This window comes from Aphelocoma coerulescens, unplaced genomic scaffold (genome assembly GCF_041296385.1).
Source record: "Aphelocoma coerulescens isolate FSJ_1873_10779 unplaced genomic scaffold, UR_Acoe_1.0 HiC_scaffold_314, whole genome shotgun sequence".
Classification (NCBI taxonomy): domain Eukaryota; kingdom Metazoa; phylum Chordata; class Aves; order Passeriformes; family Corvidae; genus Aphelocoma; species Aphelocoma coerulescens.
Window position 1 is genome coordinate 105,335 of NW_027183658.1, and position 24,717 is coordinate 130,051.

Consider the following 24,717-nt stretch of genomic DNA (forward strand, 5'->3'; position numbering starts at 1 on the left):
ACGGAAGATACTTGAGGAGGACCTTTGGTCACAATAAAAAGAGGTGGGAGGGATGAAACAGGAGCCGCAGGTGCCAGGAGCAGAGCAACAAGTGCCACCACCCTGTTCCTGGAATGTGCCACCGCACAGGACACCAGGTGTCCTTTCGTGCCCGGTGCCGCTCCCTCGAGGTCCAGGAGATTCCTCAGGGCACGTCCTGGTGTCTCGAAGGCCACGTCCTCTTCCCGTCAGGATGTGAGGCACAGGGCAGGGGTGTGGGACAGGGGACACGGGGCAATGACATGGTGGGACATGGGATGGGAGTGTGGGACATGGGACATGGGACATGGGGCAAGGACATGGACACGGGATGGGAGTGTGGGACAGGGGACTTGGGACAAGGACATGGTGGGACACGGGATGGGAGTGTGGGACAGGGGATGTGGGACAAGGACATGGTGGGACACGGGATGGGAGTGTGGGACGGGGGATGTGGGACAAGGACAGGGGGTGGGAGTGTGGGACAGAGGACACAGGACAAGGACATGGTGGGACACAGGATGGGAGTGTGGGACAGGGGACTTGGGACAAGGACACGGACACGGGATGGGAGTGTGGGACATAGGACATGGGCCAAGGACATGGTGGGACATGGAACATGGGATATGGGACAAGGACATGGTGGGACACAGGATGGGAGTGTGGGACAGGGGACATGGGCCAAGGACATGGTGGGACATGGGATGGGAGTGTGGGACGGGGGATGTGGGACAAGGACAGGGGGTGGGAGTGTGGGACAGAGGACACAGGACAAGGACATGGTGGGACACAGGATGGGAGTGTGGGACAGGGGACTTGGGACAAGGACATGGTGGGATATGGAACATGGGATATGGGACAGGGGCATGGTGGGACACAGGATGGGAGTGTGGGAGGGGCATGGGACAAGGACATGGGCACGGGGTGGGAGTGTGGGACATGGGACATGGGACAAGGACATGGTGGGACACAGGATGGGAGTGTGGGAGGGGCATGGGACAAGGACATGGGCACGGGGTGGGAGTGTGGGACATGGGACATGGGACAAGGACATGGTGGGACACAGGATGGGAGTGTGGGACAGGGGACTTGGGACAAGGACATGGGCACGGGGTGGGAGTGTGGGACATGGGCCAAGGACATGGTGGGACATAGAACATGGGATATGGGACACGGACATGGTGGGACACGGGATGGGAGTGTGGGACATGGGACATGGGACAAGGATGGAGGAGCTTGGGTGGGTTGGACGGTCGGGACGGACGGAGACGAGAGATCTCTGAAGTCAGATCTTGGAACACGCGGTTTATTGCAAAGGGCGTGGGTGCAGGGGCAGTGCTTGGAGCTGCCAGCCGCAGCTCGGAGCAGACCTGAAGTAAAAGCGGAGTAAGGGAGAGAGGGAGAGAGAGAGAGGGCGAGAGTAAGTAAAAAGAGGGCGAGAGAGAAAGTAAGAAAAAGAGACCGACGTCCCCGTTACAATACAATAAATCCTCTTCTGTACTGAATATTCTAATTCTCACTAGCCAATCTAGTACGAGGTACAAATCCTATAGCATTTACATACAGCCTATAAGGGTTATTCCATTACCATAGAGTGTTACATTTTAACTCCTAAAAACTACTCTTTGGACCCCTTCTGCTGAGCTAGTAGGGTCTGCTCTGACCCTTGGACCTGTCTGCAAGCAGAGGGGATTGTTCAGTCAAGAGGGGATTATCTTCAGTCGGCCATGCCATTGTTTTCCAGTTGTTCAGTAACTAAGGCTTGATAAGTCAAAGGCGGCTTTCATTTCGATGTCGCTCACGGTTTTCATATTCCCAAAATCTTTTGTCAGGCAATCGTATTTATAGGGCTTTCCTGTTTCATCTTCACCGACAAAGGACGTGGTGGGACACGGGTTGGGAGTGTGGGAGGGGCATGGGACAAGGACATGGTGGGACATGGGATATGGGATATGGGGTCAGGATGTGGGGCATGGGATATGGGACAAAGGCATGGTGGGATATAGGATAGGGGATATGGGATATGAGATATGGGATATGGGATATGGCATATGGGATATGGGATATGGGATGTGGGACAAGGAATGGGAGTGTGGGAAATGGGACATGGGGTGGGGAGGTGGGACATGGGATATGGGATATGGGACATGGGACATGGGACATGGGACATAGGACATGGGATATGGGACATGGGACATGGGATATGGGATATGGGATATGGGATATGGGATATGGGATATGGGACAAGGACATGGTGGGACACGGGATGGGAGTGTGGGAGGGGCATGGGACAAGGACATGGTGGGACATGGGACATGGGATATGGGATATGGGGTCAGGATGTGGGACATGGGACATGGGACAAAGGCATGGTGGGATATGGGATATGGGATATCGGATATTAGATATGGGATATGGGATGTGCAACATGGGACATGGGACAAGGACATGGTGGGACATGGGACATGGGACATGGGATATGGGATATGGGATATGGGATATGGGATATGGGATATGGGATATGGGACAAGGAATGGGAGTGTGGGACGTGGGACATGGGATATGGGATATGGGATATGGGATATGGGATATGGGATATGGGATATGGGACATGGGACATGGGACGTGGGATATGGGATATGGGATATGGGATATGGGACAAGGACATGGTGGGACACGGGATGGGAGTGTGGGACAGGGGACATGGGACAAGGACATGGTGGGACATGGGACATGGGATATAGGGTCCGGATGTGGGACATGGGACATGGGACAAAGGCATGGTGGGATATGGGATATGGGATATGGGATATGGGATATGGGATATGGGATATGCGACATGGGACATGGGACATGGGACAAGGACATGGTGGGACACGGGACATGGGATATGGGATATGCGACATGGGATAGGGGATATGGGATATGGGACATGGGACATGGGACAGGGACATGGTGGGACTCAGGGTGGAGATGTGGGATGGGGACATGGAACACAGAATGGGGACATGGGATACGGGATGGGGACACGGGATGGGGACAGGGGACACAAGGTGGGGACATAGGATGCGCTGAGGTGGGACAGGAGTTTTGGGACACGGGATGGGGACATGGGATTTGGGACATAGGATGGGGACACAGGACACGGGACACGGGATGGGGATTTGGGACATGGGGGGGGACACGAAATTCAGGATTTGGGACACTGGACAGGATTTGGGACATGGGATGGGGACACGGGATGGGGAAGTGAGACACAGAGGGGGACACGGAATTTAGGATTTGGGACATGGGGACACAGGACAGGATTTGGGACACGGGATGGGGACACAGGATTGGGGACACGGGATTTGGGACACGGGACAGGATTTGGGACACGGGATGTGGACACAGGACACAGGATTTGGGACACGGGATGGGGACGGGATTTGGGACATGGGATGGGGACACAGGACATGGGACACAGGATTTGGAACATGGGATTGGGGACATGGGATTTGGGACATGGGATGGGGACACAGGATTGGGGACACGGGCTTTGGGACACGGGACAGGATTTGGGACATGGGATGGGGACACGGGATGGGGATGTGGGACATGGAGGGGGACGCGGAATTTAGGATTTGGGACATGGGACATGGGACAGGATTTGGGACACGGGATGGGGACATGGGATTTGGGACATGGGATGGGGACACAGGACATGGGACACAGGATTTGGAACATGGGATGGGGACACGGGATTTGGGACATGGGATGGGGACATAGGATTGGGGACATGGGATTTGGGACACGGGACAGGATTTGGGACATGGGATGGGGACACAGGATTGGGGACACGGGATTTGGGACACGGGACAGGATTTGGGACACGGGACGTGGGATTTGGGACACAGGACACGGGACAGGATTTGGGACACGGGATGGGGACACAGGACACGGGATTTGGGACACGGGATGGGGACTCGGGACGCCCCTGTGGGGTGTCAGTGCCATGGGGGGAGGTGACAATGCTGGGTGGGGGGACAGGTTTGGGGTCTGCTGGAGGTTTTTTGGGGTGAATCCCTTCAGTTTTGGGGTACAGGGAGGCTTTGGGTGGATCCATGTGGGTTTTGGGGTGAATCCATGGAGATTTGGGGGTGAATCTGTGTGGTTTTGGGGTGAGTTCATGTGGATTTGGGGTGAATCTGTCCTCATCGGGATCTGTGGGAGGTTTTGGGGTGAATTCTTGAAGTTTTGGTGTACACCGGGGTTTTGGGGTGAATCCACGTGGATTTGGGGTGAATCTGTCCTCCTCTGGATCTGTGGGAGGTTTTGGGGTGAATTCTTGAAGTTTTGGTGTACACTGGGGTTTTGGGGTGAATCCATGTGGATTTGGGGTGAATCTGTCCTCATCTGGATCTGTGGGAGGTTTTGGGGCGAATTCCTAAAGTTTCAGGTCTGGTGAGGCTTTGGGGTGAATCCATGTGGATTTGGGGGTGAATCCATGGAGATTTGGGGGTGAATCCATGTGATTTTGGGGTGAATCTCTCCCAATCTGGGTCTGTGGGAGGTGTTGGGGTGAATTCCTTAAGTTTTGGGGTGCAGTGATGTTTTGGGGTGAATCCGCCTGAATTTCGGGCTGGATCTGTGCAATTTTAGGGCAAATCCCTGTGAATTTGACTCTGCGGAAGTTTTTAGGACAAATCCCTTTCGTTTTGGGGTTACAGTGAGGTCTTGAGATGGATTCGGGTTGGTTTTTTTTTGGGGGGGGGGGCTCAGTGCCCGTTTTTGGGGTGAATCATGAGGAATTTGGGATGAGCTGGATCCGACACCCCCATTCCCAAAGGGACCCCACAGGAAGGAGCCGAGACCCAACTGAGTCACCCCGACCTGAGTCACCCCCGGGGGGGGGGTCTGGGTGCTGGGGGGGGGGGGGACCTGGGTGGGGTTTGGGGGATCCCAGGGGGGTTTTGGGGTCCTGGAAGGGATTTGGGATCTCGAGGGTGGGGAGGGGAGATTGAAGATCCCAGGGAGGATTTTGGGGTCTCAGGGTGGGTTTTGGGGGGGGAACCTGGGGGTCCCTCAGGGTGCTGGAGGGGTGGGGGGACCTGGAGAGGGGTCCTGGGTGGGGTTTGAGGGGTATCCAGGGGGGGTTTTGGTGTCCTGGGTGAGGTTTTTGGGGTCCCTGGAGGGGTTTGGGGACTCCCTGAGGGGATTTGGGGTCCTGGGGGGAGGTTGAGGGTCCCAGGGAGGGTTTTGGGGGATCCCCGGGGTGGGGTTTGGGGTCCTGGGGGGGCTGGGTGGGTGGGGGGGATTTTGGGGGAATTTTGGGGGGGAGAGTCTGGGTGAGTGAGGGGAGTTTTGGGGGACGGTCTGGATTTTGGGGGGCTCTTGGGGGGGGTCTGGGTGAAATTGGGGGGAGTTTGGGGTGGTTGTGGGGTTTTGGGGAGGTTTGGGGCTTTGGGGGGATTTTGGGGGGGAATCTGGGGGGGTTCTGGGGGAATTTGGGAGGGAGGCTGGATTTTGGGGGAGTTTGGGGGGGTTCCGGTGTTTTGGGAGGATTTAGGGGGATGTTCTGGGGTTTTGGGGAAAATTTGGGGGCTTTGTGGATTTTTGAGGGGGATTTCGGGGAAGTTCCGATTTTTTGGGGGAGAATTTTGGGGGATTCCGTTTTTTTTTTTTTTTGGGGGGGGGGTCGTCCCACCTTTCCCCACACGTGACGTCAGCAGGGGATGTCCCCGTGTCCCCCCCCCTTGTCACACGCGTGTCTGAACGTGACCAGACGTGTCCCACCCTCCCCCTCCCCACCCCACAATGAATAATCGCGGTCCCGGCTCCTATTTTGGGTGGAAAAGAGGCGATTTTGGGTTCCTGAGGAAATTCCTGTCCTTTTACTCCTTTCCCCGCGCCCCCACAATGGCCAAGTTTGGGCAAAAAAAAAAAGAAAAAAAAAAAAAAGGCGCCGGAAAGCAAAAAAATGGGATTTTTTTTTTCCAGAGGTATTTTGGGATTGGGGGGTTTGGGGGGGAGGGACCCAAATGGAGGAGGGGGAGGTTATGGGGGAGGGTTATGGGGTTCTATAGGGTCTATGGGGTTCTATAGGGTCTATGGGGTTCCATAGGGAGGTTATGGGGTTCTATAGGGTCTATGGGGTTCTATAGGGAGGTTATGGGGTCTACAGGGTCTATGGGGTTCTATAGGGGGTTATGGGGTCTATAGGGGCTATGGGGTTCTATAGGGGGGTTATGGGGTCTATAGGGGCTATGGGGTTCTATAGGGAGGTTATGGGGTCTACAGGGTCTATGGGGTTCTATAGGGGGTTATGGGGTCTATAGGGGCTATGGGGTTCTATAGGGGGGTTATGGGGTCTATAGGGGCTATGGGGTTCTATAGGGGGGTCTATGGGGTCTATAGGGACTATGGGGTTCTATAGGGAGGTTATGGGGTCTACAGGGGATATGGGGGGTTATGAGGTGCTATGGGGGAGCTATAGGGTCTGTGGGGGGTTATGGGGTTCTATAGGGGGGGTCTATGGGGTTATGGGGTGCTATAGAGGGCTATGGGGTCTATAGGGTCTATGGGGGGGCTATGGGGTCTGTGGGGGGGCTATGGGGGTTATGGGGTTCTATAGGGGGCTATGGGGTCTGTGGGGGGGCTATGGGGGTTATGGGGTTCTATAGGGGGCTATGGGGTCTGTGGGGGGCTATGGGGGTTATGGGGTTCTATAGGGGGCTATGGGGTCTGTGGGGGGGCTATGGGGGTTTATGGGGTTCTATAGGGGGCTATGGGATCTGTGGGAGTCTAAGGGGGGGTTTATGGGGCACTGGGGGGGCTGTGGGGTTCTGTGAGGGGCTTTGAGGTCTGCAGGGAGTTATGGGATTCTATAGGGCGTCTATGGGGCCTATGGAGGGGCTAAGGTGCACTGAGGGGGGGTCTATGGGGTTCTATAGGGGGGCTATAGGGTTCCAGGGGGGGTCTATGGGGTCTATAGGGTCTATGGGGCACTGGGGGTGTTTATGGGACGCTGGAACAGACCCCTGACCCCGGAGGGACCTTTGGACACCCCCAATTTCCACCCCCCCCCCCCCCCCCCGGTCCTCGATGTCACCACAGCTGCCACCACGTCACCCCGCAGGAAGGGGCCCTGGCGTCACCCCGGGGTGACAGCGGGGTGCGGGGGGGGGGCAGGGACACCCAGGGGACACTGGGGACACGGGGGGGACATGGGGGGACATGGGGGGGGCATGGGGGGGGACATGGGGGGCATGGCGACATTGGGGGTCACGGGGGGTCACAGGGGACACCGGGGGGGTCACAGGGGTCACGGGTGACACCGGGGAGGGGGGGGTCACAGGGGTCATGGGAAGGGACACGGGTGGTGACGTAAGGGGGGGACACGAGTGGAAATCCCCCCCCCCCCCTCACCGGGGCCCCCCCCGCCCCCGCCCCTCCCTTTAAAGGCGCCGTCGGGGCCGGAGGCGGCTCCAGAGACGGGAACAGCACCGGGACATCGGGACCGGGACCGGGACATCGGGATCGAGATCAGGTCCGGGACCGGGACATCGGCACCGGGACCGGGACATCGGGATCGAGATCAGGTCCGGGACCGGGACATCGGCACCGGGACCGGGACATCGGGATCGAGATCAGGTCCGGGATCGGGACATCGGGATCGGGACATCGGCACCGGGTCCAGGATCGGGACATCGGGGTCAGGACATCGGCACCGGGACCGGGATCGGGACATCGGCACCGGGACCGGGACATCGGGATCGGGACATCGGCACCGAGATCAGATCCGGGATCGGGACATCGGGACACCAGGACCCGGGATCGGGACACCGGGAACGACAGCGGCACACCAGGAGTGACACCGGGATCGGGAGCAGGACACTGGGACTGAGACCGGGACCGAAACCGGGACTGGGACCGGGACACCAGGAGTGAGACCAGGACCAGTGTCGGGATACTGGGATCAAAACCGGAGCTGATACCGGGACAGCGGAACCGGGACTGAGACCAGAGAGAGGTGAGGGGGCGGCAGGACCGGGACCAGCACCAGGACTGGGACTGGGACCAGGATTGGGACTGGGACCAGCCCCGGGACTGGGATTGGGACTGGGATCAGGACCAGGACCGGGACTGCGATCAGGACCAGGACCAGGACTGCGACCAGGACTGGGACCAAAACGGGGATTGGGACCAAAACGGGGACTGGGACCAGCAGCAGGACTGGGATTGGGACCAGAACTGGGACTAAAACTGGGATCGGCACCGGGACTGGGATTAGGGTTAGGATTAGGACTGGGGATGACAGCAGGACTGGAACTGGGACTGGGGCTGGGACTGGGACTGGGACTGGGACTGGGTTTAAAACCAGGATTGGGACTGGAGATGACACCAGGACTGGGACTGGGTTTAGGATCGGGATCAGGACTGGCGGTGACAGCAGGACTGGGACTGGGTTTAGGATCAGGATTGGGACTGGAGATGACACCAGGACTGGGACTGGGTTTAGGATCAGGATTGGGACTGGAGGTGACACCAAGACTGGGACTGGGTTTAGGATCAGGATCGGGACTGGAGGTGACAGCAGGACTGGGCCTGGGACTGGGTTTAGGATCAGGATTGGGACTGGAGATGACAGCAGGACTGGGACTGGGTTTAGGATTGGGATCGGGACTGGAGGTGACACCAAGACTGGGACTGGGTTTAGGATCAGGATTGGGACTGGAGATGACACCAGGACTGGGACTGGGTTTAGGATTGGGATCGGGACTGGAGGTGACAGCAGGACTGGGACTGGGTTTAGAATCAGGATTGGGACTGGAGGTGACACCAAGACTGGGACCGGGTTTAGGATCAGGATTGGGACTGGAGGTGACAGCAGGACTGGGACTGGGACTGGGTTTAGGATCGGGATCAGGACTGGAGGTGACAGCAGGACTGGGACAGGGTTTAGAATCAGGATTGGGACTGGAGGTGACACCAAGACTGAGACCGGGTTTAGGATCAGGATTGGGACTGGAGGTGACACCAGGACTGGGACAGGGTTTAGGATTGGGATCGGGACTGGAGGTGACAGCAGGACTGGGACCACCCCTGGTGCCACCCCAAGTGTCACCTCAGTGACCCCCAGGCACCGGGGTCCCCTGGGAGGGGAGGGGGCTGCCTCAGTGTCCCCAGTGACGCCCATGTCCCTCCAGGATGCGGGTCACCCTGACGTCCCTGGTAGCCCTGGTGGCCCTGGTGGCCCTGGTGGCCCTGGGGGGTGCAGGGACACCGGAACCGGGCCGAGTGTCCCAGCTGGTGACAGATTTCGGGCTGCGGCTGTTCCGGGCGGCGCTGGGACCCCGAGGAGACACCAACGTCGTGTTCGCGCCCTACGGGGCCACCTCGGTGCTGGTGGCCCTGCAGGTGGCCACAGCCGGGAGGGGCCGGAGGCAGCTGGAGGAGGCCACCGGCTTCAGCATCGACGGTGAGGGGGGACAGGGGACATGGAGGGGACACTTTGGGGTCCTTGTCCCCATGGAGGGTGGGATTTGAGGTCATTGGGGACACCCCGAGGTCCTTGTCCCCATGGAGGGTGGGATTTGAGGTCCTTGTCCCCATGGAGGGTGGGATTTGAGGTCACTGGGGACACCCCGAGGTCCTTGTCCCCATGGAGGGTGGGATTTGAGGTCCTTGTCCCTATAGGGGGACACCCCGAAGTCCTTGTCCCCATGGAGGGTGGGATTTGAGGTCCTTGTCCCCATGGGGGACACCTCGAGGTCCTTGTCCCCATGGAGGGTGGGATTTGAGGTCCTTGGCCCCATGGGGGACACCCCAAGGTCCTTGTCCCCATGGAGGGTGGGATTTGAGGTCCTTGGCCCCATGGGGGACACCCCGAAGTCCTTGTCCCCATGGAGGGTGGGATTTGAGGTCCTTGTCCCCATGGAGGGTGGGATTTGAGGTCCTTGACCCATGGGGGACACCCCGAGGTCATTGTCCCTATAGGGGGTGGGATTTGAGGTCCTTGTCCCCATGGAGGGTGGGATTTGAGGTCCTTGACCCATGGGGGACACCTCGAGGTCCTTGTCCCTATAGGAGGTGGGATTTGAGGTCCTTGTCCCCATGGAGGGTGGGATTTGAGGTCATTGGGGACACCTCGAGGTCCTTGTCCCCATGGAGGGTGGGCTTTGAGGTCCTTGTCCCCATGGGGGACACCCCGAGGTCATTGTCCCTATAGGGGGTGGGATTTGAGGTCCTTGTCCCCATGGAGGGTGGGATTTGAGGTCCTTGACCCATGGGGGACACCTCGAGGTCCCTGTCCCTATAGGAGGTGGGATTTGAGGTCCTTGTCCCCATGGAGGGTGGGATTTGAGGTCCTTGTCCCCATGGGGGACACCTCGAGGTCATTGTCCCTATTGGGGGTGGGATTTGAGGTCCTTGTCCCAATCAGGGAGGGGGGGACACATCCCGAGGGTCCTTATAGGGGACACTTTGGGGTCCCTGTCCCCACGGGGGAGGTGGGGGATGGACTCCCATAGGGGACATTGGGGGGTCTCTGTCCCCACAGGTGACACTTTGGGGTCCCCGTCCCCACAGGGGACATTTTGGGGTCCCTGTCCCCATTGTGGGAGCTGGGATGTGGGATCCCTGTCCCCACGGGGGTGGTGGGGGATGGATTCCCATAGGGGACACTTTGGGGTCCCTGTCCCCACAGGTGACACTTTAGGGTCCCCGTCCCCACAGGTGACATTTTGGGGTCCCCGTCCCCACAGGTGACACTTTGGGGTCCCCCTCCCCACAGGTGACATTTTGGGGTCCCCGTCCCCACAGGTGACACTTTGGGGTCCCCCTCCCCACAGGTGACATTTTGGGGTCCCCGTCCCCACAGGGGACATTTTGGGGTCCCTGTCCCCATGGGGGAGGTGGGGGATGGATTCCTATAGGGGACATTTTGGGGTCCCTGTCCCCATGGGGGAGGTGGGGGATGGATTCCCATAGGGGACATTTTGGGGTCCCCGTCCCCACAGGTGACACTTTGGGGTCCCCCTCCCCACAGGTGACATTTTGGGGTCCCCGTCCCCACAGGGGACATTTTGGGGTCCCTGTCCCCATGGGGGAGGTGGGGGATGGATTCCTATAGGGGACATTTTGGGGTCCCTGTCCCCATGGGGGCGGTGGGGGATGGATTCCCATAGGGGACATTTTGGGGTCCCCGTCCCCACAGGTGACACTTTGGGGTCCCAGTCCCCCTGGGGGTGGTGGCGATGTGTCCCCACTCCCACAGGGGACCCTCTGAGCTCCGTGTCCCCATTGGGGGGGGGGGGGTTGGGGGGAGGGACGGTGGCGACACGTCCCCCGCTGTCCCCTCCCCCCTCCGTGACTCAGTTTCCCCCGCAGGCTCGGAGGTCTCGGCCGAGCTGCGGGGGCTGCGCCGGGCTCTGCGGGGACCCGGCCACGTGCTGGCGGTGGCCGAGGGGCTCTTTGTGGCCCGGGGGGTGGCCCTGAGCCCCGGCTTCGTCGCCCGGCTCCTCCGAGCCCTCGGGCCCCGCAGCGTCGCCCGCGTGGATTTCGGGCGGGGGGAGGGGGCGCGGAGCCTCCTCAACGCCTGGGCCAGGGAGAGGACCCAGGGTGAGACCCCCGGAGGGGAGGGGGCGCGGGGTGGGGGGACCCTTTTTGGGGTGGGGGTGATGGGTGTGGGGACCCCGGGACCCCTTTTTGGGGTGGGGGTGATGGGTGTGGGGACCCTTTTTGGGGTGGGGGTGATGGGTGTGGGGACCCCGGGACCCCTTTTTGGGGGGGTGATGGGTGTGGGGACCCTTTTTGGGGTGATGGGTGCGGGGACCCCGGGACCCCTTTTTTTGGGGAGGGGGCGGGGGGTGGGGGGACCCTTTTTGGGGTGGGGGTGATGGGTGTGGGGACCCCGGGACCCCTTTTTGGGGGGTGATGGGTGTGGGGACCCCGGGACCCCTTTTTGGGGGGGTGATGGGTGTGGGGACCCTTTTTGGGGTGATGGGTGCGGGGACCCCGGGACCCCTTTTTTTGGGGAGGGGGCGGGGGGTGTGGGGACCCTTTTTGGGGTGGGGGTGATGGGTGTGGGGACCCCGGGACCCCTTTTTTTGGGGGGGGTGATGGGTGTGGGGACCCCGGGACCCCTTTTTTGGGGGGTGATGAGTGTGGGGACCCCGGGACCCCTTTTTTGGGGTGATGCATGTGGGGACCCCTTTTTTTGGGGGGGGGTGATGGGTGTGGGGACCCTTTTTGGGGTGATGGATGTGGGGACCACTTTTTTGGGGGGGGGTCTATGGGTGTGGGGACCCTTTTTGGGGTGATGGGTGTGGGTGTGGGGACCCCGGGACCCTTTTTGGGGTGGGGGTGATGGGTGTGGGGACCCCGGGACCCTTTTTGGGGTGATGGGTGTGGGTGTGGGGACCCCGGGACCCCTTTTTTTGGGGGGGGGGGGGGGCTATGGGTGTGGGGACCCTTTTTTGGGGGATTTAATGAGTTTGGGGGTCCCCTGGGATCCCTTTTTGGGGAGGGGTCAATGGGTGCTGGGAGTTCTGGGGTGGGGGGTGATGGGTTTGGGGACCCCTGGGACCTCTTTTGGGGGGATTCAATGAGTTTGGGGACCCCGGGTCCCTTTTTTGGGGGGGGGTTCAATGGGGTTTTTTGGGGGGATCAATTGTTTTAGGTCCCTTTTTTGGGGGGATCAGTGGGGTTGGGGACACCCCTCAGGCCCCCAACACCTCCAGGGCTGGTGGCCGGCCTGGTCCCCTCCTCTTTTGGGGGATCATTGGGGTTTTTGGGGGGGTTCAATGGGTTTTGGGACCCTTTTTTTAGGGGTGCAATGGAGCTTTTTGGGGGTTCATTGCGTATTTTTGGGGGATCAATGGGGTTTTTTGGGGGATCAATGGGGTTTTTGGGGGGTTCAATGTGTATTTTTCAGGAATCACTGGGGTTTTTTGGGGGGTTCAATGGGTTTTGGGTCCCGTTTTTAGGGGTGCAATGGAGCTTTTTGGGGGTTCAATGCGTATTTTTGGGGGATCAATGGGTTTTTTTTGGATCAGTGGGGTTTTTTGGGAATGAATGGGGTTTTTTGGGAATCAGCGGGGTTTTTGGGGGGTTCAATGGGTTTTGGGACCCTTTTTTAGGGGTGCAATGGAGCTTTTTTTGGGGTTCAATGTGTATTTTTGGGGGTTCGATGCATATTTTTGGGGGATCAATGGGTTTTTTGGGGGGATCAATGGGGTTTTTTGGGATCAATGGAGTTTTTGGGGGGTTCAATGCGTATTTTTGGGGGATCAGTGGGGTCTTTTGGGAATCAATGGGGTTTTTCAGGAATCACTGGGGTTTTTTGGGGGGTTCAATGGGTTTTCGGACCCTTTTTTAGGGGTGCAATGGAGCTTTTTGGGGGTTCATTGCGTATTTTTGGGGGATCAATGGGGTTTTTGGGGGGTTCAATGTGTATTTTTGGGGGATCAGTGGGGTTTTTTGGGTTCAACGGGTTTTTCAGGAATCAGTGGGGTTTTTTGAGGAATCAATGGGGTTTTTCGGGAATCACTGGGGTTTTTTGGGGAGTTCCATGGGTTTTGGGTCCCTTTTTTGGGGGGATTCAATGGGTTTTTTTTGAGGAATCAACGGGGTTTTTTTTTGGGTATCAATTATTTCGGGTCCCTTTTTTGGGGGGGATCGACGAGGTTGGGGAGGTGGGAGGTGACACCTCTGTCCCCCCTCCAGGGCTGGTGGCCGGCCTGGTCCCCCCCGGGGCTCTGGGTCCCCGCACTCGCCTGGTCCTGGCCAGCGCCCAGTTCTTCCGGGGGGGTTGGGGGACCCCGTTCGCCCCCGGTGCCACCCGCGGGCGTCCCTTCCGCCGCCCCGATGGCACCGATGTCACCGTGCCCATGATGGCCCGCGCCGACCGCTTCAGCTGCGGTGAGAGCACCTCCTGTCACCTCCTGTCACCTCCTGTCACCTCCTGTCACCCTGGGGTCCGCCCTGTGTCACCTCCTGTCACCTCCTGTCACTCCTGTGTCACCCTGGGGTCCCCTCGTGTCACCTCCTGTCACTCCTGTGTCACCCTGGGGTCCACCCTGTGTCACCCTGGGGGTCCCTGTGTCACCTCCTGTCACCTCCTGTCACCCCTGTGTCACCCTGGGGTCCCCTCGTGTCACCTCCTGTCACCTCCTGTCACCCCTGGGTTACCCTGGGGGTCCCTGTGTCACCTCCTGTCGCCCCTGTGTCACCCTGGGGTCCGCCCTGTGTCACCTCCTGTCACCTCCTATCACTCCTGTGTCACCCTGGGGTCCACCCTGTGTCACCCTGGGGGTCCCTGTGTCACCTCCTGTCACCTCCTGTCACTCCTGTGTCACCCTGGGGTCCACCCTGTGTCACCCTGGAGGTCCCTGTGTCACCTCCTGTCACCTCCTGTCACTCCTGTGTCACCCTGGGGTCCCCTCGTGTCACCTTCTGTCACCCCTGTGTCACCCTGGGGTCCACCCTGTGTCACCTCCTGTCACCTCTTGTCACCCCTGTGTCACCCTGGGGTCCCCTCGTGTCACCTGTCACTCCTGTGTCACCCTGGGGTCCACCCTGTGTCACCCTGGGGTCCCCTCGTGTCACCTCCTGTCACCTCCTGTCACTCCTGTGTCACCCTGGGGGTCCCCTTGTGTCACCTCCTGTCACCCCTGTGTCACCCTGGGGTCCACCCTGTGTCACCCTGGGGGTCCCTGTGTCACCTCCTGTCACCTCCTGTCACCCCTGTGTCACCCTGGGGTCCCCTCGTGTCACCTCCTGTCACTCCTGTGTCACCCTGGGGTCCACCCTGTGTCACCTCCTGTCACCTCCTGTCACCCCTGTGTCACCCTGGGGTCCCCTCGTGTCACCTGTCACTCCTGTGTCACCCTGGGGTCCGCCCTGTGTCACCTCCTGTCACCTCCTGTCACTCCTGTGTCACCCTGGGGTCCACCCTGTGTCACCTCCTGTCACCTCCTGTCATTCCTGTGTCACCCTGGGGTCCACCCTGTGTCACCCTGGAGGTCCCTGTGTCACCTCCTGCCGCCCCCGTGTCACCCTGGGGTCCACCCTGTGTCACCCTGGAGGTCCCTGTGTCACCTCCTGCCGCCCCCGTGTCACCCTGGGGTCCACCCTGTGTCACCCTGGGGGTCCCTGTGTCACCTCCTGTCACCTCCTGTCACTCCCGTGTCACCCTGGGGTCCACCCTGTGTCACCCTGGGGGTCCCTGTGTCACCTCCTGTCACCTCCTGCCACCCCCGTGTCACCCTGGGGTCCACCCTGTGTCACCCTGGGGGTCCCTGTGTCACCTCCTGCCGCCCCCGTGTCACCCCTGTGTCCACCCCCTGTCACTCTGTGCCACCCTGTGTGTGTCCTTGTGTCACCCTGGGGTTCCCCGTGTCACCCTGGGTCACTCTGAGGGTTCCCCTTGTGTCACCCTGGGGTTCCCCGTGTCACCCTGGGTCACCCCGGGGTTCCCCGTGTCACCCTGGGTCACCCCGTGTCACCCTGTGTGTCTCCCCCCCGTCACCCCCTGTCCCCCCCATGTCCCCCTGGTGTCCCCTCTAACCCACCCCTCCCCCCCGTGTCACCCCCAGGGGACTTCGAGACACCCGAGGGTGTCCCCTACACGGTGGTCGAGGTCCCCTACGCGGGGGGGGAGGTGGCCCTGCTGCTGGCGGCCCCCCTGGAGCGCGATGTCCCCATTGTCACCCTCACGCGGCTGCTGGACGCGCGGAGTGTCACCCACTGGGTGACCAACCTCAGCCCTGCCCCCCGCGTGCTCGTCCTGCCCCGGTGAGACCGACTGCGGGGACACTGGGGACACTGGGGACGTTGGGGACACTGGGGACACTGGGGGACACTGGGGACACTGGGGACACTGGGGCATTGGGGATGTTGGGGACACTGAGGCATTGGGGACACTGGGGACACTGGGGACGTTGGGGACATTGGGGATACTGGGGGACACTGGGGACATTGGGGACACTGAGGCATTGGGGACACTGGGGACATTGGGGACGTTGGGGACATTGGGGACACTGGGGACACGGGGGGTATTGGGGACATTGGGGACATTGGGGATATTGGGGACACTGGGGCATTGGGGACACTGGGGACATTGGGGATATTGGGGACACTGGGGACACTGGGGATATTGGGGACACTGGGGGACACTGGGGATACTGGGGATATTGGGGACACTGGGGATATTGGGGACACTGGGACATTGGGGACATTGGGGACATTGGGGATACTGGGGGACACTGGGGATACTGGGGGATACTGGGGACACTGGGGACACTGAGGATGCTGGGGACATTGGGGGCATTGGGGGACACTGGGGGACACTGGGCATACTGGGAACACTGGGCATACTGGGGACATTGGGGACGCTGGGGACATTGGGGGCATTGGGGACACTGGGGGACACTGGGGACATTGGGGACACTGAGGCATTGGGGACACTGGGGATATTGGGGACACTGGGGCATTGGGGACACTGGGGACATTGGGGGCGTTGGGGACACTGGGGGACACTGGGGACATTGGGGACACTGAGGCATTGGGGACACTGGGGACACTGGGGACACTGGGGGACACTGGGGGCATTGGGGACATTGGGGACGTTGGGGACACTGGGGGACACCGGGGACACTGGGGACACTGGGGACGTTGGGGACACTGGGGACATTGGGGACACTGGGGACGTTGGGGACACTGGGGGACACTGGGGACATTGGGGACACTGAGGCATTGGGGACACTGGGGACACTGGGGACGTTGGGGACATTGGGGACACTGGGGACACGGGGGGTATTGGGGACATTGGGGACATTGGGGATATTGGGGACACTGGGGCATTGGGGACACTGGGGACACTGGGGATATTGGGGACACTGGGGCATTGGGGACACTGGGGGACACTGGGGACACTGGGGATACTGGGGACACTGGGGATACTGGGGATATTGGGGACACTGGGGCATTGGGGACACTGGGGACATTGGGGGCATTGGGGACACTGGGGGACACTGGGGATACTGGGGACACTGGGGATACTGGGGACATTGGGGACGCTGGGGACATTGGGGGCATTGGGGACACTGGGGGACACTGGGGACAGGAACTCCCAGACCTTTGGGGACATTGGGGACGCTGGGGACACTGGGGGCGTTGGGGACACTGGGGACACTGGGGACAGGAACTCCCAGACCTTTGGGGACATTGGGGACACTGGGGACACTGGGGACAGGAACTCCCAGACCTTTGGGGACACTGGGGACACTGGGGACACTGGGGACAGGAACTCCCAGACCTTTGGGGACATTGGGGACGGTGACCCTTGGGGCCCCCTGGGGGACACTGGGGACCCTCGTGAGCTGCAGAAGGACACTGGGGGACACCGGGAGGGGACATTTGGGGACACCGGACACCCCAAGTGACCCCTGGCCACCCCTCAGCTTCTCCCTGGACACCTCCTGGGACCTCCGGGGTCCCCTCAAGTCCTTGGGGGTCCTCGACCTCTTCGACCCCGAGGCCGCCGACTTCTCCCCCCTCTCAGGTAAGGGGGTGCGGGGAGGTCCCCTGGGGGTCCCCAAGGGGTCTGGGGGTGTCACCTCGGTGTCACCCGGGGGTCCTGACCCCCGACATTTCCCCCCCTCCCCCCCCCAGGTGAGGAGCACCTGGTGCTGGGCCAGGTCCTGCAGAAGGTTCGGATGGAGGTGACAGAAAACGGCACCGAGGTGGCCTCGGCCTCAGGTTGGGGACATTTGGGGACACCTGAGGGGGGGGAGGGGGGGTCTGGGACCCCTTTTTGGGGGGGGGAGGGGTTCGAGGGTCTCACAGCCTCCCCCTCCCCCCCCCCCCCATCCCGCAGCTGCCGTGGTTTATTCCCGCATGGCCCCCCTGGAAATCCTCCTGGATCGGCCCTTCCTCTTCCTCATCCGCCACCGCCCCACAGGTTTGGGGGTTTGGGGGGGTCTGGGACAGCTGGGTGTGGGGTTTGGGGGGGGTCTCTGCCCCATAGATTTGGGTCTGGGGGGGGTTTATGTTCCATTGATTTGGTGTGGGAGGGGTTTCTGCCCCATAGATTTGGGTCTGGGGGGGGTTTATGTTCCATTGATTTGGTGTGGGAGGGGTCTCTGCCCCATAGATTTGGGTCTGGGGGGGGTTATGTTCCATTGATTTGGTGTGGGAGGGGTCTCTGCCCCATAGATTTGGGTCTGGGGGGGGTTTATGTTCCATTTATTGGGTCTGGGGGGGAGCTGTGCCCCATGGATGTGGATTTTGGGGGGGTCTCTGCCCCACGGATTTGGGTCTGGGGGGGTTTTATGTTCCATTTATTGGGTCTGGGGGGGTCTGTGCCCCACAGATTTGGGGTTTGGGGGTCTCTGCCCCATGGATTTGGGTCTGGGGGGGTTTATGTTCCATTTATTGGGTCTGGGGGGGTCTCTGCCCCATAGATTTGGGTCTGGGGGGGGTTTATGTTCCATTTATTGGGTCTGGGGGGGAGCTGTGCCCCATGGATGTGGATTTTGGGGGGGTCTCTGCCCCACGGATTTGGGTCTGGGGGGGTTTTATGTTCCATTTATTGGGTCTGGGGGGGAGCTGTGCCCCACAGATTTGGGGGTTGGGGGTCTCTGCCCCATGGATTTGGGTCTGGGGGGGTTTATGTTCCATTTATTGGGTCTGGGGGGGTCTATGCCCCATAGATTTGGGTTTGGGGGGATCTCTACCCCACAGATTTGGGTCTGGGGGGGGTTATGTTCCATTTATTGGGTCTGGGGGGCGTCTGTGCCCCATAGATTTGGGTTTGGAGTGGTCTCTACCCCACGGATTTGGGTCTGGGGGGGTTTATGTTCCATTTATTGGATCGGGGGGGTCTGTGCCCCATAGATTTGGGTTTGGGGGTCTCTGCCCCACAGATTTGGGTCTGGGGGTGCTTCCTGACCTCTCTGTCCCCCCACAGGTACCGTCCTCTTCGTGGGGCAGGTGACGGAGCCCTGAGCGCCCCACAGGGGGGTCACCCCACATCGGGGACACCCCAAGCTGGGGTCACCCCACACCGGGGGTCCCGTGGGGTCTGTGGGGCTGGGAGCTGTAATTTATTGGGGAGAGTTTAATATATTGGGGGGTCACCCCCACAACCTGGGCATGGGGTCAGTCGTGTCCTGGTCATGGGGTCAGTCCTGTCCTGGGGTTGGGGTCAGTCCTGTCCTGGGGTTGGGGTCAAGGTCCCATTTTGGGGCTGGGGTCAGTCCTGTCCTGGGGCTGGGGTCAATCGTGTCCTGGTCATGGGGTCAGTCCTGTCCTGGGGTTGGGGTCAGTCGTGTCCTGGGGTTGGGGTCAGTCCTGTCCTGGGGTTGGGGTCAGCCGTGTCCTGGGGTTGGGGTCAGTCCTGTCCTGGGGCTGGGGTCAAGGTCCCATTTTGGGGCTGGGGTCGGCCGTGCCCTGGGGCTGGGGTCAGTCCTGTCCTGAGGCTGGGGTCAATCCTGTCCTGGGATTGGGGTCAGTCGTGTCCCGGTCATGGGGTCAGTCCTGTCCTGGGGTTTGGGTCAAGGTCCCATTTTGGGGCTGGGGTCAGTCCTGTCCTGGGGATTGGGTCAGTCGTGTCCTGGGGTTGGGGTCAGTCGTGTCCTGGGGTTGGGGCCAGTCATGTCCTGGTCATGGGGTCAGTCCTGTCCTGGGGTTGGGGTCAAGGTCCCATTTTGGGGCTGGGGTCAGTCCTGTCCTGGGGATTGGGTCAGTCGTGTCCTGGGGTTGGGGCCAGTCATGTCCTGGTCATGGGGTCAGTCCTGTCCTGGGGCTGGGGTCAACGTCCCATTTTGGGGCTGGGGTCAGTCCTGTCCTGGGGTTGGGGTCAGTCCTGTCCTGGTCATGGGGTCAGCCCTGTCCTGGGGTTGGGGTCAGTCCTGTCCTGGTGATGGGGTCAGTCGTGTCCTGGGGTTGGGGTCAGTCGTGTCTTGGTCATGGGGTCAGTCCTGTCCTGGGGTTGGGGTCAGTCCTGTCCTGGGGTTGGGATCAAGGTCCCATTTTGGGGCTGGGGTCAGCCGTGTCCTGGGGTTGGGGTCAGTCCTGTCCTGGTGATGGGGTCAGTCGTGTCCTGGGGTTGGGGTCAGTCGTGTCTTGGTCATGGGGTCAGTCCTGTCCTGGGGTTGGGGTCAGTCCTGTCCTGGGGTTGGGATCAAGGTCCCATTTTGGGGCTGGGGTCAGCCGTGTCCTGGGGTTGGGGTCAGTCGTGTCCTGGGGTTGGGGTCAGTCCTGTCTTGAGGCTGGGGTCAGTCGTGTCCTGGGGTTGGGGTCAGCCGTGTCCTGGGGTTGGGGTCAGTCCTGTCCTGGGGCTGGGGTCAAGGTCCCATTTTGGGGCTGGGGTCGGCCGTGTCCTGGGGCTGGGGTCAGTCCTGTCCTGAGGCTGGGGTCAATCCTGTCCTGGGATTGGGGTCAGTCGTGTCCCGGTCATGGGGTCAGTCCTGTCCTGGGGTTGTGGTCAGTCTTGGCCTGGGGCTGTGGTCAGTCCTGTCCTGGGGTTGGGGTCAAGGTCCCATTTTGGGGCTGGGGTCAGCCGTGTCCTGGGGTTGGGGTCAGTCCTGTCCTGGTGATGGGGTCAGCCGTGTCCTGGTCATGGGGTCAGTCCTGTCCTGGGGTTGGGGTCAGTCGTGTCCTGGGGTTGGGGTCAACCCCAGATCCCGGTGTTGGGAACAACCGACGCGTGCCGGTGTCGAGGTCAATGTCCCATCACGGTGCTGGGGTCAACCTTGTCCTGGGGTTGGGGTCACCACCATGTCCCAGGACCCCAAATTCCCCTTTTCCGCCCCCAAATCTCCCCCAAAGCACCCCAAATTCCCCTTTTCCCCCCAATTCCTCTGTTACCATAGCAACACCCCCATAGCAACCGTTGCCACGGAACCCTGGCCCACATTGGCTCCACGTTGCCAAGGCAACAGCCCCGCCCCCCCCTTGGCGTTAGGCCACGCCCCCTCCCCGTTACCAAGGCAACAACCGCGCCTTGGCGGGCCGCGCGCGCTGGTTGCCTCGGCAACAGGCCACGCCCCTCGCCGTTGCCATGGAAACGCCCCGCCCCGTTAGCCGGAAGCCCCTCCCCGTTGCCTCGCTGCGGGCCACGCCCCTTTCCGCGTTGCCATGGCGACAGGCCGCGCCCTCCGAGCGCCGGCGCATGCGCGGTGACGTCACACCCGGAAGCGGCGGGCCCGGCGCGGCGCTGCCGGAGGCGCGGAGCGGCCCCGTCCGACCCCCCCCGACCCCCGGAACCCCTCCGGGACCCCCTCCCTGACCCCCCCCCCCTACCCCCGACCCCCGGCCCCGGCCTCGGCCGCGGCCCCTCCCCCGGGACACGGCGCCATGGTGAGCGGAGGGGCGCGGCGGGGGCGGGAGTCACGTGGTTGAGGGGGCGTCACGTGGTACGGGAGGGGGGAGGGGAGGTGGTCGTGACTTGGGGTTGACCTTTGACCTTTGACCCCCTGACCTGGGCAAGGGTTCCTCACGGGGAGAAAGCCCCCTCCCCACCCGGGATCCGTTCCCACGTGACCTCTTCCCCTCCCCCCGGCATCACGTGACTCCCCAGCCCCACCAAATCCCCCCAAAATCCATCCCCAGACCCCCAAATCCCCCCAAAATCCATCCCCAGACCCCCAAATCCCCCCAAATCCATCCCCAGACCCCCAAATCCCTTCCAAATCCATCCCCAGCCCCCAAAGCCCCCCAAAATCCCTCCCCAGACCCCCAAATCCACCCCCAGACCCTCAAATCCCCCCAAATCTACCCCCAGACCCCCAGAATCACTCCCCAGACCTCCAGTCCCCCCAAATCCATCCCCAGACCCCCAACACCTCCCCAAAACCCATCCCCGGAGCCCCAAATCCCTCCCTAGACCCCCAAATACCCCCAAAATCCATCCCCTGCCTCCCAAATCCCACAAAATCCATCCCCAGACCCCCAACACCCCCAAAATCCATCTGCAGACCCCTAAATCCCCCCCAAATCCACCCCCAGACCCCCAAACCCCCCAAAATCACTCCCCAGACCTCCAATCCCTCCAAAATCCATCCACAGACCCCCAACACCCCCCCAAAACCCATCCCCAGAGCCCCAAATCCCTCCCTAGACCCCCAAATCCCCCCCAAAATCCATCCCCAGACCCCCAAATCCCCTCAAAGTCCATCCCGACCCCCAAATACCCCCAAAATCCATCCACAGACCCCCAAATCCCCCCAAAATCTTTTCCTAGCACCCCAAATACCCCCAAAATCCCTCCCTAGACCCCCAAATCCCCCCCAAATCCATCCCCAGACCCCCAAATCCCCCCCCAATCCATCCCCAGACCTCCAACCCCTCCCAAATCCATCCCCAGACCCCCAAAATCCCCCCCCAAATCACCCTAAAACTGCCCCAAATCCCCTCCCAGTGCTCCCAGTCCCTCCCAGTGACCTCCCCAGTCCCCCCCGGACTCGGCTGCAGCCGATTTTCAGCCGCCAAGGGAAGCTGCAGCTCCAGAATCCCCCGCTCCCAACCCTTTCCCCGAGCTCCCAAACGCCCCCAAATCACCCCAAAACTGCCCCAAATCCTCTCCCAGTGCTCCCAGTCCCTCCCAGTGACCCCCCAAGCCCCCCCAGATGCGGTTCATGCTGCTGTTCAGCCGCCAAGGGAAGCTGCGGCTGCAGAAGTGGTACCTGGCCACGGCCGACAAGGACAAGAAGAAGATGGTCCGGGAGCTCATGCAGGTGGTGCTGGCCAGGAAACCCAAAATGTGCAGCTTCCTCGAGTGGAGGGACCTCAAGGTGGTCTACAAGAGGTAAAACCCCAAAAAAACCCGCCCCAAAAATCCGTTTTCCCGCCCCGGAAAGAAAGAATTGTGCAAAAAGGCCGATTTGGGCCCAAAAATGGAGTTTTTCCCGTGAAAAAAAGCACTTTTCCGACCAAAAAATGGCTTTTCCCGCCACACCAAAGATGTTTAGGGCCAGGGAAAGAGAGTTTTCTTCCAAAATGTGTCTTTTCCCCCCAAAAAATGCCTTTTTCCTCCCAAAAATGTCTTTTTCTCCTAAAAAATGCCTTTTTCCCCAAAAAAAGGCCTTTTTCTGCTAAAAAATGCCTTTTTCCCAAAAAAAAAAGCCTTTTTTCCTAAAAAATGCCTTTTTATCCTAAAAAAAAGCCTTTTTCCCCCCAAAAATGCCTTTTTCTGCTAAAAAATGCCTTTTTCCCTCAAAAAAGCCTTTTTCCTCCCAAAAATGTATTTTTCTGCTAAAAAATGTTTTTTTCCTCCAAAAAATGCCTTTTTTTCCTAAAAAATGCCTTTTTTCCCAAAATAAAAGCCTTTTTCTCCTAAAAAATGTCTTTTTCTCCTAAAAAATGCCTTCCCCCCCAAATGCCTTTTTTTCCCCAAAAAAATGCCTTTTTTGCCTAAAAAAAATGCTTTTTTTCCCCAAAAATGCATTTTTCCCAAAAAAACCACTCCTTGTCCATCAAAAAATCTGTCTTTTCCCCCCAAAACCCTTTTCCCACTGAAAAGCCCCCATCCCCTCAAAACGACTCCATTTCCTCCCAAAAAACCCTCATTCCTCCCAAAAATCCAACTTTTCTCCCCAAAATCCTGCTTGCCCCCCCAAAAATGCACCATTCCTCCCAAAAATCCAGCTTTCTCCCGGAAAATCCACCTTGTCTCCCAAAAAATCCACTTTTTCCTCAAAAAATCCACCTTTTCCTCACAAAATCCACATTTTCTCCCCCAAAAGTTCAGCCTTTCCATGAAAAATCCAAGTTTTCCCCCCAAAATCCACCTTTTCCACCTAAATCCACCTTTTTTCCCCCCAAATCCGCCTTTTTTCTCCCAAAATCCACCTTCTTCCCTCCAAAAATTCCACCTTGTCTCACAAAACTCCACCTTCTCCCCCAGAATCCACCCTTTTGCCCAAAAATCCACCTTTTCCCATCAAAATCCACCTTCTCCACCCAAAATTCCACCTTCTCGCCCCTCAAAACAACTTCTCCTCTGGTGGGTTTTGGGGTCCACCCCAATTTTGATCCCCACCACCACCCCGTGATGGGTTGACCACAGTTGGGTTGACCATGATGAGCTGACCATGGGTGGGTTGACCATGGTTGGGTTCACTGCAGTTAAGTTGACCACAGTTGAGTTGGTTGACCATGACTGAGTTGACCATGAGTGGGTTGACCACAGCTGGGTTGACCATGGTTGGGTTGACCATGATGGGTTGACCACGACTGAGTTGACCATGGGTGGGTTGACCGCAGGTGGGTTGACCATGATGAGCTGACCATGGTTGGGTTGACCATGATGAGATTGACCATGATGGGTTGACCACGACTGAGTTGACCATGGGTGGGTTGACCACAGGTGGGTTGACCATGATGAGCTGACCATGGTTGGGTTGACCATGATGAGATTGACCATGATGGGTTGACCACACTGGGTTGACCATGACTGAGTTGGCCATGATGAGCTGACCATGGTTGGCTTGACTATGGTTGGGTTGACCATAGGTGGGTTCACCATGACTGGGCTGACCATAAGTGGGTTGACCACAGCTGGGTTGACCATGGTTGGGTTGACCATGATGGGTTGACCATGACTGAGTTGACCACGGGTGGGTTGACCACAGTTGGGTTGACCACGGTTGGGTTGACCACGGTTGGGTTGACCACAGTTGGGTTGACCATGGTTGGGTTGACCACGGTTGGGTT

The 24,717-nt window shown here is 59.8% G+C and overlaps 1 protein-coding gene across 2 annotated transcripts; it reads left to right on the forward strand.

The window, feature by feature from the left end:
• Nucleotides 1-73: 73 nt before the first annotated feature.
• Nucleotides 74-19,128, forward strand: SERPINE1 (serpin family E member 1). 2 transcript variants are annotated; one of them, XM_068999274.1, is made up of 11 exons: nt 74-234; nt 4,660-4,731; nt 7,461-8,029; nt 9,207-9,478; nt 11,389-11,619; nt 13,726-13,920; nt 15,597-15,795; nt 17,463-17,563; nt 17,674-17,760; nt 17,879-17,962; nt 18,971-19,128. In XM_068999274.1, exons 4-11 carry the CDS (start codon nt 9,208-9,210, stop codon nt 19,006-19,008), a joined length of 1,206 nt encoding a protein of 401 aa, XP_068855375.1. In that variant the 5' UTR covers nt 74-234; nt 4,660-4,731; nt 7,461-8,029; nt 9,207; the 3' UTR covers nt 19,009-19,128. The 2 variants fall into 2 exon arrangements, with proteins under 2 accessions (XP_068855375.1, XP_068855376.1); XM_068999275.1 differs by lacking the exon at nt 74-234 and having other exon boundaries at nt 4,309-4,731.
• Nucleotides 19,129-24,717: the final 5,589 nt, after the last annotated feature.

Bases quoted from the DNA above. Each gene is read 5' to 3' on its own strand.
- SERPINE1 (XM_068999274.1), top strand. From the start codon at position 9,208: ATGCGGGTCACCCTGACGTCCCTGGTAGCCCTGGTGGCCCTGGTGGCC. The intron at 17,761-17,878 runs GTTGGGGACATT...CCCATCCCGCAG, and splicing joins CGAGGTGGCCTCGGCCTCAG to CTGCCGTGGTTTATTCCCGC. The intron at 17,963-18,970 runs GTTTGGGGGTTT...GTCCCCCCACAG, and splicing joins CATCCGCCACCGCCCCACAG to GTACCGTCCTCTTCGTGGGG.